Below are 19,590 nucleotides of genomic sequence, written 5' to 3' on the forward strand. Positions count from 1 at the left end.
GTTAAGTGCCAGGCAGGAACGCTCTAGATAGAAACTAGAAGTAAGTAAGTAGGTTTACCTGCGCGTCGACACGCAGACCGGTGGGTCCGCAGGCGTGCGGCTCCAGCATGTAGTAGGGCGGCGCGCCCGCCACGCGCCACAGCGACACGGCGCGCCCGCACGCCCACAGCACGCCGTGCGTGTGACGCTCGAAGAAGCGCTCCAGCGCACATCTGCGACCCCCGACAGGCAAGTTACATTATTTATTTAGATAGGTAGGTGGACTGGTTTTTAATGTCCATGCTGCTAAGGGTTTTGGCTTAAATTTTACGCGAATGGATAGAGTAAGGAATGAGTACATAAGGGGAAGTTTGAATGTGGCACCGGTAACCGAGAAGCTATCTGGAAACCGGCTGTCATAGTATGGGTATGTTATGCGGAGGAATGAGGACAATGTTGTGAGAAAGGTTTTGAGAGTGGATGGATATACAGGTAGGGAACAACCAAAGAAACGATGGATGGATTGTGTGAAAGACGATATAGTTTGAAAGAATGTTACTTGTGATGATGACGTCCGACAGATAAATATGGAAGAGGAACACATGCTGCGCGATCCCAAGTAAAATTGGGATAAGGGCAGAAGGATATTATGAAGTAGTTGGACTGGCGAATATGACACCTGATCGTAAATGGTCACAACTGTCCATATAAATTGACGCAGTAAAAAGTGATAACCATTCATTAGCGGTTTATCTCTTGTGCATGTAGTTACAGTGGCTCATTAAACCATTCTAATCGTAACAAAACAGTACTAAGTACTGCTACTTGGCGGTAAATGAGTGGGTGGTTTCTACCCAGACAAACTTGCACAAAGCCCTACCACCAATCGCAAAACCCTACCACCAAATAGTATATTTAAAATATTCGTGACATATTTATATCGTAAGTCTATAGATTTAAATAAATAACAATTTAACAGATACAAGTATAATTTGCTATTGAATTATACCCTGTTCAAGTTAGCTCGATCTTTTTGACAGATGTAAATTTTCCTGATCGACATAACTTTGCAACGACGAACATATTATTTTCTTAATTTAATTAAAAATTGTAAAAATATTATAAAAAATACATATAATACAAAAGTTCCTAAAGATTCAAGCGTTATCCGAAAATTTTAAGACTCTTTCTATTATATATCATTGCTTGTGCAGGGTATAGTCAGAAAATTATCCTCAACCTGCTTACTGCACCATTACACTCGTTATAATGAATAAACATTACCTGACAGTCATCTCAGTGGGTTCTCTCTGCTCGAGTTTACCAGAATAAACCAGCTGCAAGTCATAACGCACATAGTTGACCCCTAAGATAAAGCGTTTCAAGACCTGAAACGGAGACATGGTCATCGAAAACGTCCAAATGCTTTACTGTACTTACTGCACTGTACTGTACTGTGTACTGAACAATAGTTCATCTAAACACAAGAGAACAAAAGCCAAATAATCAACATTTGACAGTGAATCGACAAATATAATTGGTCGAGGGCTTAAATAAAATCTATGATATTCATTGAGCCGAGATGGCCCAGTGGTTAGAACGCGAACTTCTTAACCGATGATTGCGCGTTCAAACCCAGGCAAGCACCACTGAATTTTCATGTGCTTAATTTGTATTTACAATTCATCTCGTGCTCGGAGGAAACCTGTATGTGTCTAATTTTAACGAAATTCTGCTACTTGTGTAACCACCAACCCAAAAATATGCTCCAAACCTTCTTCTCAAAGGGAGAGGAGGCCTTAGCCCAGCAGTGGGAAATTTACAGGCTCTTAATGTAATGTAATGTAAAGGATATTCATTATGAATTAAAAAATGCAGTTTTGAACGTCGACGAAACTGCTATCGGAATTTTTGGAAATAACATTAAAGTTGATTGGAATTCGTTTTGTATTATAAATAAATATGTATTAGTCGAGACCTGTTAGTAGCGCACAATATAATTGAGTTACTAACAAATCGCATGGAATACGGTTCGTTTATCTTCAGTCCTAAACAAGATTACAATATAACTAAAAATAATGCATTAAATTGCAATCATATTTCACGGTTCACAATATTTCGACAGTTTACAATCTGACAAGATAGATTATAATCTTACGATATTTGTAATCTTACGATGTTTGTAATCTAACAGTGACATATACATTTAAATTACTTTTACCGTCTTGAGTATTGGAAAGCTCTTTAAGGGATAAACATGTTTTCTAACCACAGCTAACCATATTTCCTAAATGTTTACATCACGACTGTGCATTTACAATAAAGCTTCAATACACCGACCTTTATTATCCAGTTACAAAATACATAATATTTTTAAACTTGCCTGTAACGGAGACAGCAAATCTTCACCAGGTCTAAACTCATAGCCCAGGGCACACAACGAGGCGGAGAACAACTGTCCAGCCACGACCATGACCTCGTCCACTGTGTTCCTGGTCCAGAGATGAGGTCTCCTCACATGCGACATACAGACGCCGACAATCGCCCCACAGGACGATTGGAGGATGGCATCCCGTGTAAATCTAGTATTATTGGTAATCAAAGAATTATTTAGTCCATTTATTTAATAATTTCACTTGGTGGTAGGACTTTTTGCAAGGCGATATGGATCGGTACTGTCTACTCTTTAGATATCCTACCACCAAAACGATAATACTTAGTATTCTTAAGTTTGAAGTGTGAGTTAGCTAGTGTATACAGGCACAAGGGTACTTGACATCTTAGTTCGGAAGTTGCGTTGTGCATTGGCAATGTAGACCAATGTCTATGGGCAAAGGTGATCACTTCCCATCAGGAAGTCCACTTGCAAATCAAATCAAATCAAAAAATACTTTATTCAAGTTGGCTTTTACAAGCACTTTTGAATATTCATTTAACAAACTATTTAAAGTAAAGCTACCACCGGAGTAAAACCGGTTCGGAATGTAGATTCTACCGAGAAGAACCGGCAAGAAACTTAGTAGTTACTCTTTTTTTTATGCAAGTTAACCTACCCATTTTAAATAAAGTAATTATGACATCCACTCACTTCACTAGGTCGGGAGGTCGTGTTCCTCGAAGTATTGTACGTCCGCGAGCCGTCTCTACAAACGCAGTCAACACCTACTCGACAGAGAATCACCATCGTTGGAATATCATTTTGTATTTATTTAAGATATTAGATAAGTCTGAGTAGATCTTCCTCCCAAACATCACATACTCCTAGTACCACCAAACGGTGAAGAAGAGTATTGGTATGATTTATGGTATCATTTATGGGAACGAACGACTTAGTTTAAACATTTCTTACAGTGTCCATGTCTAGTGGTGGGCTGTGGTGGTATTTATTTATTACGAGGCGAGGGTGACGTAGTTGTATGCGTGTATGTGTCTCTGTATCTATGTATGTATGTGTATGTATAAATGATTAACGTGCATGTGATGTGTGTATTTTTATTGCACCAGATGATCCAATTTTAAATGCCTTCCAAGTGGAAAAAAATGGTATTCATGAAATTAAATCAAAGTAAAGTAAATTCCTTATAGTACCTTCCACTCATAACCTTCATCGGGCACGGCTCCCTGCTGAGTGACAGCTCCGGGAGACTTGGCCAGCTCCCAGAATACTTTCACCGCCGATATCGAATATCTGGTGAATGAATTCAATTAAAACAATTTCAATTACTAAACAATTACTACAATATTAGACGATACGTTGTTGATATGAAGTAGAGAAGAATTAAGTAACAAGAATTAAGTATATTGGTTAAAAACATCAAAAACGACCCAAGAGAAGCATTTTGAGTTCAAATAATTTACACCGACTTTTACGTGTGCTTCATAATTTCAAGTTGAGTAAAGTCGAACTAAGGTAAACATTTACATATTCATATGTGTACTGAAAAAATCTCTCAATCCTTATACCTACGGTTGTGATTTAACTCACGCACAAGGCAATCATTTAACTCGCTTAGAGCTACAGAACAAACACTTCATGACATCGTACACGGGACGATATTTTAAAATAAACTAGATATAGTCCTGGTATCGGGGCCGCATCAAGTGTTTACGGTAGTACTTATTTATCTGTGGCGTGGTAGATCGGTGATTGAATCTCCAAATTTTGAACCATGTACTAACTAATCCCATTTAGAGGGTACTAACTAATCCCTCTAAATGGGATTAGTTAGTACAGAGGTGCCTGTAAGCCCCAAATACCCCTACGTAAAGTCACTCACTTATTGGGCCCCGGACGGGCGAGGCGCTCGAGGCTGGTGGCGAAGGTCTGGGCGAGCTGGTCGGGCGTGGCGAACAGCACGAGCGCGGCGGCGCCGCCGGGCGCGCTGACGCCGGCCGGCCCCACCGCGTGCGCGTCCCACAGGCACAGCGCGCGCTCGTCCGCCGCGCGCCACACGCCCGCGCAGTAGCCCTTCGCGCACACCACGCCGTACTTGTGCTGCGGACACGGGTAGCGGTTCGGATGAAGTAATTACTCTGTGCGATAGCTTTGCGAGGCTTGTTGGGTTAGAGTCGTCAAATTTATACTGTAACTACAGTAACTGGTAACTACTTCAAACTTATTTTATCTTGTGCATTCCAAACTCTTATAAAAATATATTGTACTGTTCTAACTGGGTTATGGTTTACTACGTAATGGTGTAAGTCACCAAAATCCGTCATGTAAACTACACGAGTAGTTCAAAAGAAGCGAGGAAACAAACATGCAGACATAGAAGGCAACGTCATTCATACGAAATAAAGACTACAAACATATGAAAGAACAAAAAGATGAATAGTCTTACCGACTCAAAGAATTTTATGATTCCCCTTCGAAGATTCAGAAGAGTTCCACTTTCGCCAGCCTTGATATCACCTGTCACTACATCACTCTCTACTTCCAACCTGACCTGTAGGTATTAAATTAAAAATTGGTACCTTAAAATTAATCTAACCTAAAAAAAATGGAAACTAAATTATAACTAACTAAACGAAAATCATATTGAAATCTAAGCTTTATTCATCTTTACCCTTTCCGCCATTGGAATATAGTTTAGAACCTTATGCCCCACTCTTAGTTACAGCATATAAATTTTCCACAGCTGGGCTAAGGCCTCTTCTCCCTTTGAAGAGAAGGTTTGGAGCATACTCCACCACGCTGCTCTAATGCGGGTTGGGATACAAATGTGGCAGAATTTCGTTGAAATTATACACGCAGGTTTCCTCACGATGTTTTTCTTCACCGCACAGAGCACGAGATGAATTATAAACACAAATTAAGCACATGAAAATTCAGTGATTATTGCCTGGGTTTGAACTCGCAATCATCGGTTAAGACGTTCAATTATACCAATAAATATAAAATCACTTTACTTACATTGAACGTAGTAACATGAAACTCCTTCTGTACTTCGTCAGGAGTTAGTCTGGGCGGAGCCGAAGCTCGGGGTAAGGACATCGTGTAAAGACGATCTCCGTACTTCAGTATTGCATCTAAGAGCTTCGGTTTCCAATATATGTAAGGCTCAATGTGCTCCACCACGATGCCCATTATGGCGTTAGCTGCATCCTGTGTAGGATATTATTGCTTAAAAGAGGACTAGTAATATTTTCAGCTGCTGTAAAATTTTGAATATAACATTTAAGAGCGTCGCTTTTATTTTAAACTGCCTATCCATCACAAGCTCACAGAGCAAGATATAATAAGGTTAAATGTAAAACGGATACATCCAGTAACCTTCGCATCGTACGCAGTAGAACCCACTAAATTTTCTTAATTTCGATTCGATTTCGAATTTTCTAAATTTTCTCCATTACAATGAAAGTCGTAACTACAAATTAACAACAACCTGTAAATTTCCCACTAATATTTTTAGGACTGAAGCAGATGTTTTATGACAAGAGACTATACCTCTTTAGAGGGCTTTAAATGATGATGACGATGATGATAATAACTACCTGATTATCTCTGTTTGGTTGATCCAAGAAGTAATCCTCATTTTGCGCGACACGACCTCGAACCGACGCAACCGCTCGTCCGATCCTCGTAAAATACTTGCCAATGGCTGCGTCGTCCAAAGGCTCAATGAGCAATTCTCCCTCTTGAAAAGAATTGTTAAAATTGAGAGAAAAATCAACGCTGACACACTCATCTCTCGAATAAAACCGACGAATCTATTCTTTTAGATGTAAAACATCATCATAAGCCTGTTGTAGTTCTGGATGACCATCATAAGAAACGTTCCCGTTTCACACAAACACGTTAAAGTATCGGTGTGCATTAGTATGAGTGACCTTCGTCATTCGTGCTTGCAAGACATCTTAATATGTGTGTGAAGATTAACATAATGTAACGCCAGCAAAAAAATCCGTAAAAGATTACATGACTAGCTTTGTTTTTAAGTTTAACGTGGTGGGGGGAGGGGTGGTGTTTGTGATAACTAGCCTGAACTATATCAACTGGATCTAGTTAGCAGGTAAGAATTTGAAATGCCTGTAATCGATTTATCCGAAACCTAAAATAAAACCAAGTCTAGATAGTTTTACAACTTCGAGTCGTTGCTGAGTAATTTTTGTTCTCTTGCAAGCTCTTGATAATCAATCACAAGATCAAACATTTAACGATCAGGTGGAGAATATTTTTGTCAGGTGACCTTCATTTAGAACTGTATTACTTAAAATCAGCGAGATTTTTGTCTAAAGCCTGTTTCACTATTATCAAATTCTAAACGACCGAACGAACGAACTTTTTATCTTTTGGACGGCTCTAAATACATATTTATTAGTTATTCTACCTTCTTCATCAGCGACTTCATCATCACCACTTTTGGGTACTGTTCCCTTCCTCTCCTTCAACACTGATGTCAATTCATTCGTAATCTTAACCGGATACAGTTTGTAGGGTGCCAAACATTGTTTCCTATCGAGTCCTCCTTGAAGGGCTGTTTGATAATTATAAAGATTTTAAAAAAGTTAAGATTAAAACACAAACTATTTTCGGTTACGGAGCTCCCTGCTTTACATTCAATCATTTTGTAACACGACAATTCAAAAGCACGTCAAGCCTACTTGAATAATTAATAATTATCTACCGATTTTGTTTTTTATATTAATAATTTGTCATTTGTTATCTTCCACAGATAATATCAAACAAGGGTCTGAAAAACGTGCGGTGTGATTATAAACATAAAATGGGGAAAACAACAAACAACAACTATAACAACAACAATAACAACAGATCAAACACATTGGTAAGTTTTATTATAGATCATCTTACTGAGTTTGTCGATGAACTCTCCGGGGCTGGCAAATACCATCAGAGCTGGACAAGACTCTGGTGGAACGAATTCTGGTTCTGGTTCTGGTTTCTCTTCGCCTTCTGTAAATTAGTCATCCATTTAAGAAGTACGTCAACAACATACAAAAATATATATTTGTATATTAATTCGGCAACAGTTTACAATTTATCAGATATTCTACTGCCAAACAGCAATAATTAGCATTATTGTTTTCCGGTTTGTAGGGTGAGTGAGCTAGTGTACTCCCAAGCTCGGTTGCGCATCGGCGATGTAAGGAATGTTTAATATTTCTTAAACTAATATCTATGGACGATAATAACCACTTACCATCAGGTGGCCCATTTGCCCATCAACATAAACAAAGGCTATTTTCAAGATATTACTTATGTTTGAAATTGCTTGTTAATGGCATACAAGTATGTTTATTAATAGCAAATTTATTAAAACATACACGTACGTACAGACGTACAGTCGATATTTTGTATTTAACACATCTCTCACCTGCTCCAGCTTCTTCATCTCCTTCCTCTTCGCCACCACCGCCACCTTCTCCGGCCATCTCATCTTTAATTCTTTGAATGCGCAGCTCGTCACCTTTGCAATGATTAATAATCTTTATAATAATAATCTGTAATTTTTTCCAAGCGAATCTAAACGAACCTAAAAAGACATTCCCAAAAAGGTGTCAACCCTTTTCGGGAATTGTTTTCAGCAAAGCGATCTACCAAATTATATTTTCATTCATCTTATGCTGTACAAGCAATAATTCATGGGATAAAAGCAAGTGTTTCTTGATTACAATAATCTTGTCATTATTATTAACTGTATTATTTTATGCTACAATTTTATCAAGAAATTATGAATCTAGTCTTATTGATAGATCATAACGCCGCAGAAAGGCGAGACCCTGACTAATGTCTACGTGATTTCAAAACAACACAGAGACACTTATTTCAGGATACGCTCAGTGGCAGGCCAGAGTTCAATCGTTGACAGTGGTCCCTAAACTTTATTCATATGTTGATTGAGGTAAAAGAGAGTGCGTTTGTGTTTGCCTGCCCACTTGTACACAAAATTATATATTTTTTACATTAATTCAACACTGTAAAATGATTATTCAAAGGGTACTTTCACGAATGCATGCTTTTATGAACCTACTAGAATAATTTTGTGTTTAATTTATGTTTGATTGCGTTGTGGTTTTATCTCCCGCAATTGCATACATTTACAATTGAAATTTAAATCGCCTCTTTTCTTTAGATATGTAATTATTTGGAAACTAAAATATAAATATATATTAGGTAACTCACCCTTGTGTATCCGCTGTGCTGTCAACATCCCCTTGGGCAAGGTTGGGGCGGGATCGAATGCAACTACTTTTCCTCCAGCAGACACCCACACTCCCAGCTGATGGTAGTCGCCAACAAGTAACGATACCGATGTAGGCTTAGTCGGATCGTACCACATTTTGAATAAAGCATCTTTAATTTCTGTTGAATTTTATTTTTTTTTAAAACAATCTTCACCGAATATTTTGAGGTTTCAAAACTTATTAAGCAGGCAGCAGAAATTGTAAATGCAATAAAAAATACATTTAAATTTTCCTTATAAAAATATAAAATTAAAAACACAAAATTCTCACGTAAGAACTGCCTGGATAGACAATATAACTTACGTTTCATGGGCGGTTCCTTTTCGTTCTCTTCTTCCTCTTCTCCAAGTTCTTCTTTTTCAGCTGCTTCTTCTTCGCCTCCTTCCTGTAAAGAGTTTTAAGCCGTTAAGAAATCATTTTACCTACATTTAAGGCCAGTTTAACTTATGAATCTATCACTAAGCACAGACAAAATAACTTCCATTTTTTCATAATTTTAGTAAATATAATAAATTACCATCAACGCTAACTACAACTGGTCCTGAGTAATAGAGCAAGCGGCTCCGTCAGCATTATGGATTTTTTTGTCTGTGCGTCCATTCGCAGTCCAGACACTCGAATAATTGATACGTACCTCCTAATGGACACTATGTGCCATGACTCATGACGCAGACCAAAAAAATAATAATTACAACATCACCAAATTCATATTTTTCATTACGAGTTCCTTCGCAAATATATGCTCAACTCGGTAGCTTTTAATAGCTCAATCCTATACACTCACTGCACCCAAACTAACCAAGAAACCTCATACTTGCTCCATCAGACCACTTACCCCTGCTGGTTCATCGGGAAGCCTTAACGGTAGCCGGATAGGGTCGTCAAGTTCAATAGAGAATGTGTTAGCACCCATTTCAAACTTCTCCGTCAGATCATTTGGCTCAATTTCCTTACGGCCAGTTTTCTTAACGTGATTCAAATAATATTCAACACCAGCATCTGGGGTTGACAATTTACATTGAAATTGTGCAATTAATATCATTTATCTGTTTTCTAAAACATCAGAAAAGTATGATAACAATGCACGTGCTTTATACTCCAGAAAAAAACCAGATCCAGAATGGAAACTCATCCTTTCTGATAGCTTTAAACAGTATAATGTTTTTACAAAAGCTCACTCAATAATAATAATTGAAGGTATTATAAGAAAATCAAACGATGAACACGAAAATGAATTTGTTATTTTTATAATTGAAAATTTAATGGAAATATTTAAGATTATTTTGGCAGTTGATTAAAAAATTAACAAATGCAATTTTTAGGCCAAGTATCTTTAAAAGAAATTATTTATGTATCAACGCAAAGCAAATCCAGTGTAATTTTACAATACCAACATAAATTAATACCGTCATTCATGGAAATAGTTCAATTGATGCCTTCGGTAGGTATTTGAGTGCAATTGAACAGTAGAATTTAACCAACCGAGAAAATTGTACATGTGATCCTGATGCATATGCGGTGGCGGAACAGCCTCGGTTGCAGCTGCAAAGGCGGCCACTACTGGCAGCGCTAAAGTGCGACCTGCCATATCTTCGTCCTATTAAATTCAAACAACAAAATCAAATTTATCATCATTATCGACTTTCATACATCTTGAAAACAAGACAATTTCCTTGAGGCCCCACAGATTTTTTTAGTTTTAAAGTACCACAGGCTTTAAATCTACCACTGCTGGGCTAAATCTGTCTCTCCTCCTTTTGAGGATAAGGTTTGCAGCTTATTCCAAGATGTAATTCAAGCATCATAGCGCAATGGTAAACGAACCGGCTTGCGATGTAAAAAGTGATAAAACAAAGTATTTCCTTCATTAATCAGGGGCATTGCTACTATTCTTTTTTTTTTAAATAAAAAGAAGATACGCATGTCTCATAAAGATTTCCTTCACAATAAAACCTTTAGAGGTGCTCTCTATTTTTTATCTTCGGTTAGGATTCACGTATTCTTACGAGTGAGTTCTTCAAATTGAGCAATAAGTGACCTGTTAAATAACCAACGGATTTATTTCCATAAGAAAAAAAGTTACTTATTTAATTCTTTAGATAGTTTTAATAACATTTTATATCACAACTCACGGTGATGCCGGCCTTCTCAGCAGCTTTACCGATTGCTGTGTTCTCCCCCCTCGGTCCCATCATGATGGCGGCGCTGCCTTTCGCTATCCAATTGAATGCTTTACTCTGTAATCAATAACAGTTATCAAACAAACTAGTGGGTTTTTTGCGAAACTGCGTTTATTCAAAATATTCTTTAGGAATTTCAAAATTTATGACAGGTTTTGTTTTGATTTAATTTCATTGTAAACTGCTCACTCATCTAGATTTGGCGCCAAAATGATTTTACCTTGTTTAAATGATTTTTTTAATGTCAAATCGATTATATTAGTTGAGTTAGAATTGGAGTTTGTCTATAATCTTTACTTTAATTTTGTACATATGTACATCCGTAGCACCGCTATCTAACCGGTCAGTAACTTGTTACTCGCTCTCTAAAATTAATTCTTTATTAAATTTCGTCAAAATTGTGTCAAAATAATAAATTACAATCAAGAATCCTATTTATTTTTCTGCACATCTACAGCTGGAATGAATCTTGAATCTCTTCAAAATGAGACCATAACCTTTTATGTGCAGCTATCATCTGATAATCAATGAGACAAAAATCGGCTTACGCTAATAACATATAAGATATCGGTTTCTCTATTTCATATCTCCAAGAGAAAGAAAGAAATAACAGTTTCTGATAGGCACGTCTTACATGAGATCTTGACTGAAACACTAATCATTTCTCTGTGGTAGTATGTTCTGGTTCGAAGCATTTTTTAGGCTTCGTGGAATTGAGAACACGAGAAACATAATTTAATGACTGTAGTTCCGACTAGCTCACTCACCCTTCAAACCAGAACAAATCCATACTGAATATTTACTTTTGGCAGTACAAAATCTGATGAGGTACCACCCAGGTATTCCCCAGATAAACTTACACAAAGCCCTACCACGAAATAAATATAAAAGCAAAATATTATTAACAAGTTCCTAGTCGTTTGTTAAGTAATTTAATTGATCGTCTTCAATCAAACCAACACTCACGTCTAGTTTCGTTTCTGGCGCACCAATTTCCGTATTAAGTTTACTTGCATTAACTGCCACTGGTGATATGTTAAAGCTATCGTCAAGTCCCGGAGCCAAATTGCCCAGAATCACATTGGCTAAGTCATCAGGTGTTCCCTTTACTCTAACCAGGCACGCCGCTGATCTTGGCTCTTCGGACGGATAGCCTAATATTTTCAAAAATTAGCTGTTTACTACGTGATCAGACCAGTTTATTACTCTAATCATATAAAAAATGTATCTATATCTCGACTAAATATTATAAAAGGGGTAAAATTTATTTGTTGGTATGTAGGGGATAATCTCCCGAAATGATGATGCTATCCGATTTTATGCCATATTATTCCTGAGTGCAGTAGGGTATAAATTGTATTTATATATCATTTTCGTTATTAACAAACTACACTCGTGCGAAGCCTGGGCGAATCGCTAGTCAACAATAAAGTACCTCACAACAAAGCGACTATCATATTATCTGGCTTAAGTATAGGTTAAGATTGATTCCTGAATCCTTATAAGAAAAATAATGAACAACATTTTCCCCAATTAAAGTATAATTAACGATCATTGTAATTAAAAAAAAAAAGTCGATCCAAAACACTTACCATTCTCATCACAACCGTGAGGATCAAAGAAGTAGTAGCTGTCATCGAATCTCCAAATAGCCGTTGAACCTCCCCTGGCCGTGATAACGGCGTGAGTGTGTTCTTTGAACAGTTGCCGAATCGAGTCCTTAAGAGCGACGATACCACTACCCGGTTCTGGGTTTAATTGACCTGGAAGATTAACGTAATAAGTCATCTTAGATATCCATGTAAACTATCTATACATAAGGTAAATAAGCATTAAATTTTTCCAAAGTTGATAATCTCTCTAGTAAGTTTTTCAGATAGAGAAAGGTCGATACTACCTACAAAGACCATTCAATATTTTTTTAAGTTCATTTGCGTAAAAAAATATATTGTTCGTCGCAAAGCTGTGTACTGTGTATTCCAATTATGTCATGATGCCCAGAAGAGACAATTTATAATTACCATGTACCCAATAAATGTTAATAATAAATGTAAATGACTTAATTTTTTCTAAGAAGAAACAACTCCCAAATAACCTCGTGGATACAGTCAGACTTAAGTCGGCACTTAAGGTGTTTTGTTAACAATAAATATCATCGAGCATTCAAGAGCCTTAATCATCTGTATGATAAAGGTAAATCAACCCACAAGCATCACCCGGAAACTATCGGGTAAGTTTATCAAATCCTTTTTTATGCAATCAGCGACGATCACAAATAAGCGGAATAAGAGCTAACAAATGATAATGATGAAGGTGATGATGATGATGATAATGATGATGATGATGAAGAAGATGATGATGATATGAAGATGATGATGATGAAGAAGAATATGATGATGATGATGAAGTAGATGATGATGATGATGATGAAGAAGAAGATGATGATGATGAAGAAGAATATGATAATGTTGATGAAGAAGATGATGATGATAAGAAGATGATGATGATGTTGATGAAGAATATGATGATGATAAGAAGATGATGATGATGAAGAAGAATATGATGATGTTGATGAAGAAGATGATGATGATAAGAAGATGATGATGATGAAGAAGAATATGATGATGATAATGAAGATGATGGTGATGATGATGATAATGAAGATTATGTTGATGATGGAGATGATGTTGATGATGGAGATGATGATTATAATGATGATGATGAATATGGTGATGAAGATGTTGATGATGATGATTATGAGGATGATGATAATGATTTTCAAACAAAATAAAATGTCAAACCGCTATACGCGCTGTCCATGACCTCAGTCTCGATACAATCATACTCCGATATCTTGAACCTAGTCAGTACGTCAGCTGCTGCCAACGTCCCCGTTGTACCCTTTTCCTCTTCTTCTGCCCCCTCTTCTCCGCGGGGAGTCTCGAGTGTAATGCCCATACGATCGAGATGTTCCATTGTATTTTGGTAAAGAATGTCGCCACGAACAAGGGTCTATTTCGAAAACATTTAAATTAAATGAACTATACATGTCTTTATTGCTAATCATAGTATATTATGTCGTGATTTATATCCTCAGTCTATGGCATTTATATGTCTGGCTTAATATATATAGTGCTCATGTTCTTGGAAGAAGAATTTATGGACCAAACGCCGCAAGATATTGTTTACGTTAAAAATGTTGCTGAAACATTTAGTGTTTTCTATTGTTTTTAATGCCAAGTCCATATTCATAGCTATTTTATTAGCATTATTAGCATTAGCAGCCTGTAAATTTTCCCACTGCTGGTCTAAAGGCCTCCTCTCCCTTTGAGGAGAAGGTTTGGAGCATATTCCATCACGCTGTTCCAATGCGGGTTGGCGGAATAGACATGTGGCAGAATTTCGTTAAAATTAGACACATGCAGGTTTCCTCACGATGATTTCCTTTACCACCGCAATTATAAATACAAATTAAGCACATGAAAATTCAGTGGTGCCTGCCTGGGTTTGAACCCGAAATCATCGGTTAAGATGCACGCGTTCTAACCACTGGGCCATCTCGGCTTCATATCTATTTATAGTAAGAATATATGCTTGCTAATATGGCTAAAATTTAAGTAAAATTAGGTACATAATCTAAATGCCCTGAACTGAGCCATAGATTTCTTATTTACATTGCGGATTTTAAATTGTTCTGCTTCTGTCACGTGATTTAAATATGTCGAGAGTTTGAGACTTTTGCTTTTAGTCCCATGAAAATGAGAATCAGAATCTATTATTTAAAATATATTTGTAGCAATTAAAACACTTCTTAGATTCTTAGATTATATATAAATATATTAAAATCGGAGTGTCTGTTTGAAATATTAAGATAGCCGCGTTTTACTAAATGCATATGTATGTATACACGGTACATATAACTAAATAATTTTTTTTTTAATTTTTGTCTGTCTGTCTGTTTGTTCCGGCTAAACTCTCGAACGGCTGGACCGATTTTGACGGGACTTTCACTGGCAGATAGCTGATGTAAAAAGGAGTAACTTAGGCTTACTTACTTACTTTTATTTTAGAATTATTTAGATTTATTATATGTAAAATAAAAATAAAGTCACGCTTTTTTATTAAATTCAAACGCGTACGAAGTCGCGGGCACTGCTAGTTAGATCATATAAATATGGAAAAATATCTAACCTCATCAATATCGTCAGCTGTCCAATTCGAAGGTTCTAGAACATGCGCCATAGCGATAGCCGCTATGGATACCGGCGTCGCTTGCTTTCCACGGTGTTCCTCCGGAAATCGAAGGTCCGATTCGTGAAACCTACCACGAATCACCCACCGGTTGGGGGCTACCGCTGTTGAAAAAGAATTTGTCTGGCTTTTAACTTTACGCATATGGGGCCTTTATTTATAATCCCAAATCTTATTCTTCGAGTATCAACGAAGGCGATCTGAATGAGTATGATATTAACTACTTAAATTTAAAATTATAATTCCGAAAAGAGTCAATCTATATTGGAACTAAGACGATCTGATTGTATATGATTTAGATGAGGCCTTTTCTAATATAACCACTATACATCAAAATAATCTTATCAAACATTTGTACATATTCTTGTATTCTATTTTCTTGTGATACACATACAACTGATTAATGGCGACAGCGCTGGATTTGCGATAGGGACACTAATGGCTTAGTACCAAGGACCGTAAAATTAGGAGGGTGACAAAAAAAGGCCTTTACTTATCGAAAATGCTTTACCTTCCAAAAGAACATCAACTAAACAATAACATGACTTTTTTTATCACACTATATTCTAAAATATCGTCTCACGTTTCAACTTATTGACCGGCTCCGGCATGTCACCCCTCTCCGTGACGTAGACATCGGATATACTGAACGGCTTCCTCTTCAAGTCTGCGACGCTATCCAAGAAATGCTCGCAGAGCCGCGAGACACGGTTGAAGTTGAGGATACAGGCCTTACCGCCATCTTGTAGGCCAACCTGTTTTATTACATGATAGAAGATAGGCGACCGAATGTTTATCTAAATTTATAACATTACATTCTGAATAGTTTTTCTATACAAAAATAATCAGTTCATCAATTAAATTTCCTTTATATCTGTTTGCCATATAAAACTAAATATATGTTTCAATATGAAAGAACAAATACAACATTTGTATAAATAACATAAATTACCAATAATGTTTAGATACTTAAATTCCTCTTGTATATTAATAACAAGCTTTTACCCCCGACTACGTATATAACCTATCCTTTGCCCTTCATAGGGTCCCAAAACATCTAAATCAATTCTGCTCCTTAAGCATGAAAAGGTAACAGACAGACTTTTGCATTTATAATATTAATTAGGATTACAGCTTACTAATTTCAGAAAAAAAAAAAAACAAAATGTAAATTTAAAAGGATTCGTTAAGATAAGTCAGATATATTATCAACTACAGAAACAAATTGGAATCAGCAAAATAATAAAAAATACTATTAGATTGTAGACAATAATAAAAGTATTATTTTAAGCAACACAATAAAAATAGCAACAAACCATTAAAGTTAAAGAATATAACAGTTACAGCCTATAAATTTCCAACTGCTGGACACATGCAGATTTCCTCGCGATGATTTCCTTCACGCCGTGTACGAGATGAATTATAAACACAAATTAAGCACATAAAAATTCAGTGGTGCTTGCCTGGGTTTAATCCCGTAATCATCGGTTAAGATGCACGCGTTCTAACCACTGGGCCATCTCGGCTCTCAAGTTATATAAATTAAAGTTAAACTTACCTTATACCCATATCTATCGGCCGGCCAAGGGTGATACACGTAATATTTACCACCCTCGTTCCAGATAGCAACTTCAAACTCCCCAGGAATCTAAATATATCGAAGTCAACATTACACAAATATTTTATAGAATATGAGTGGCAGATAAGTGATCGCCAATGCCCAACTGACCTTGGGAGCTAAGATGTTGTGTCACTTATCATGCACATTAAAGAAAAATATTCTTAAAGTAAGGAACCGTCGATATTTGACACAATAAGTTAGCTAGTTTATTTTCCGTTCGCCACGCAGAACATGCACCACAACTAGAGCATCCACTACATAAGCCTTTTGTATTGAGGTGTGCTTCTAGAGCAGCATAATCATTTATTTATCTTATTTAAAAATCCGATAGGTAGCAGGACTCTCGAGTAATATTCCATCACGCTGCTCCAATGCACCCATACGTATCCAGTGGATATACATCCATATCCGATTTGTGGCAGAGTTCCCTTGAAATGAGGAAACATCCAGGTTGACCATCGAGCACGAGATTAATTTATAACACATTTAACACAATAATTCAGTAGTGCTTGCTTTGGTTAAGATTTATGTACGCGCTCTTACCACTGGGCTATCTTAGCTCCAGATATATAATGTTAATTTTTAAATTAGTTCCGTGACTGTTGGTGATAGCAATTTTAAACCATGAAACATACCTGGAGTATACCGGTATCCGATTCCTTGAAAAAAGCTTCGATCCCCCGACAGAGGTCGAAAACTTTTGTATTGGTAGATATCAATTTACCCCAAACCGCTATTCCTCGCTCCTAAACGGAATTGCAAGTAAATGGATTCCCATAAATTATTTCTTTTTTTAATTGAGATAATTACACCAGATATCCTCTTAAGAATTAATTGAAAATACAAACTCGAAAAAAACTTAATTTATGTTAACTTACATAAAATATAGGAAATCCTCTTCTCCAAAAAAATAATAATATTAAAAGCAATGGCAATTAAGAGAAATAAATATGCAAGTACCCTCTAAATTTGTTATTAAAAGTTTTCTAATAATATTAAGTCGCACAATACTAATAAACCTTCGGTTTATTTTTGCGATTTCTTTAACGATTACTTTACGAAATCGATACGTGGAAATCGCGATGCAACCGCTTTATCACCATGATTTATTAGGAACGGAACGAGACATTGTGTTCAACGGACCAGTGACACTTTTTCTGCAATTACAAGACACAGGGGGTGAGGTTAAAGCCCAATCGAACAAGATCAACGACATATTGGTATAGCCCTGTATATCAATATATATTTTAAGTCACATTTAGCTTTTGTCTGTGGGATAAATTTAACAACTATTCAAACCAAGAAGACTCTAACCAATCCACATTTCATCAAGGTGTAAAGTTCAGTTACCTTATGCATGTAGTCCTTGTCCCTGATCGTGAAACTTTCCTTCAATTCTCCTAAAACGAGCCGCCTTATCGGACCGCCCCTTTCGACCAGTGATTCCTAAAACATCAGTTCAAATATTAAATATTTAAATAATACGTGAGCCCCCTTAAATATTTATTTTATCCTTTTTATTTTTTTAGTATTTTTTGTTATAGCGGCAACAGAAATAAATCATCTGTGAAAATTTTAAATGTAACTATTATGGTTCATGAGATCCTCGTGACTGACGGACGGGCAGTGAAGTCTTAGTAATAGAACATCAAAAAACAGTTCGAACATAGTTTTATATGTTCGCGATGAAACACTAAACATAACCTTTTCTGTTCTGGGTTTCTGTGTTTTCCCAAAACACAGAAACCCAGAATTCCCTCAACATGGAAAGGCAAATGTTACAAAAGTTAAAAAATTTAATAACGACATGTGAAACCTTATTTTTAAAAATAATCTTTATTGCAAACACACATACACAACACACAAAGACAATAGAAGAATACAAAAGAAGCTGTAATTTTCCCAGTGCTGACATAAATCCTCTTCTTCCTGAGACGGTTTGGAACTTATTTCACCACGCTGCTCCAACGTCAGTAATCAGTGAATTAAGACACGTGGTAGTAGACTTTAACAAACTTTGTTACAATGATCACATTACTTCGACCTTATATTGGGAAAATGTCGTACACACACATAGTATTTTTCTATCATATATGAAGGCTCATCATCTTAGCACAGGCCATTTGTGACTTTTTTATAGATTGTCCAGAGTTTCCTAATGATTAGGTATTTTGAGTATCTCTGACCTCCTGTAAACACCCTCTAGTATTCTAACGTTAAATCGTTGAATATTATGTTAATAATAGAGAATAGGATCTGAATTTCTTTCCCTTAAGCTATAAAAGCATGACTAACCCTAAAGAAATTATATCCAATGTCCAAGGTCTCATCTAGGATGTCCTCGTTCCAAGCCCGAGCTCTCAGTCTACGCAACATCGCCAAGGCGGCGACGCAACACGAAACGCCCGTATATGTTTTAAATGTTTGGTATCTGTTTAGTACAATAATTATTAATATGAAAAATCTTATTGTGAAAATTGGTGCTCGTGAATAAATTTAATCCACGGTGATTAATCCTAAAACTAGACATTATAAAAGAATGAGTCTATAAATGTCCCACTGCTGGGCTAGCCTCCTTTCCCTTTGAGGATAAGGTTTAGAGATTATTCCATCACGTTACTCAAATTTTCATTGAATACACATGATTGGTGGATAAACATATCGCGGCCGAATTTTATTGAAATTAGACATATCATATTCCCTGATTCTCATATTCCGATGGACAGCAGACTCAAAATCAAATACTTCAAACATTTTCCGAGGACATGGAATAACAGTGCCAACATCTCTATTAAAAATGTATCGCCGAACAGGAGAACAAATTACTTTTATGACCCTACCCGGTATAATCTT

General features: G+C 36.5%; 1 protein-coding gene across 1 annotated transcript in view; it reads right to left on the bottom strand.

The window, feature by feature from the left end:
• The window catches only part of LOC125075018, a 42,853-nt gene that overhangs the window by 11,292 nt on the left and 11,971 nt on the right, over positions 1-19,590 (bottom strand). Inside the window, exons 14-39 of the mRNA XM_047686559.1 lie at positions 19,033-19,168; positions 18,088-18,183; positions 17,373-17,483; positions 16,675-16,764; positions 15,700-15,871; positions 15,057-15,220; positions 13,667-13,877; positions 12,458-12,628; positions 11,832-12,019; positions 10,818-10,922; positions 10,168-10,282; positions 9,521-9,684; positions 8,989-9,070; positions 8,624-8,803; positions 7,815-7,907; positions 7,292-7,393; positions 6,810-6,956; positions 5,974-6,116; positions 5,393-5,584; positions 4,821-4,925; positions 4,257-4,474; positions 3,568-3,667; positions 3,068-3,141; positions 2,363-2,561; positions 1,264-1,367; positions 59-212 (exon numbers count right to left, since the gene is read on the bottom strand). Coding sequence (XP_047542515.1) covers positions 59-212; positions 1,264-1,367; positions 2,363-2,561; positions 3,068-3,141; positions 3,568-3,667; positions 4,257-4,474; positions 4,821-4,925; positions 5,393-5,584; positions 5,974-6,116; positions 6,810-6,956; positions 7,292-7,393; positions 7,815-7,907; positions 8,624-8,803; positions 8,989-9,070; positions 9,521-9,684; positions 10,168-10,282; positions 10,818-10,922; positions 11,832-12,019; positions 12,458-12,628; positions 13,667-13,877; positions 15,057-15,220; positions 15,700-15,871; positions 16,675-16,764; positions 17,373-17,483; positions 18,088-18,183; positions 19,033-19,168 — 3,616 coding nt within the window. The remainder of the gene's footprint in view (positions 1-58; positions 213-1,263; positions 1,368-2,362; positions 2,562-3,067; positions 3,142-3,567; positions 3,668-4,256; positions 4,475-4,820; positions 4,926-5,392; positions 5,585-5,973; positions 6,117-6,809; positions 6,957-7,291; positions 7,394-7,814; positions 7,908-8,623; positions 8,804-8,988; positions 9,071-9,520; positions 9,685-10,167; positions 10,283-10,817; positions 10,923-11,831; positions 12,020-12,457; positions 12,629-13,666; positions 13,878-15,056; positions 15,221-15,699; positions 15,872-16,674; positions 16,765-17,372; positions 17,484-18,087; positions 18,184-19,032; positions 19,169-19,590) is intronic.

Source organism: Vanessa atalanta, chromosome 29 (genome assembly GCF_905147765.1).
Source record: "Vanessa atalanta chromosome 29, ilVanAtal1.2, whole genome shotgun sequence".
In the NCBI taxonomy this organism is placed as follows: domain Eukaryota; kingdom Metazoa; phylum Arthropoda; class Insecta; order Lepidoptera; family Nymphalidae; genus Vanessa; species Vanessa atalanta.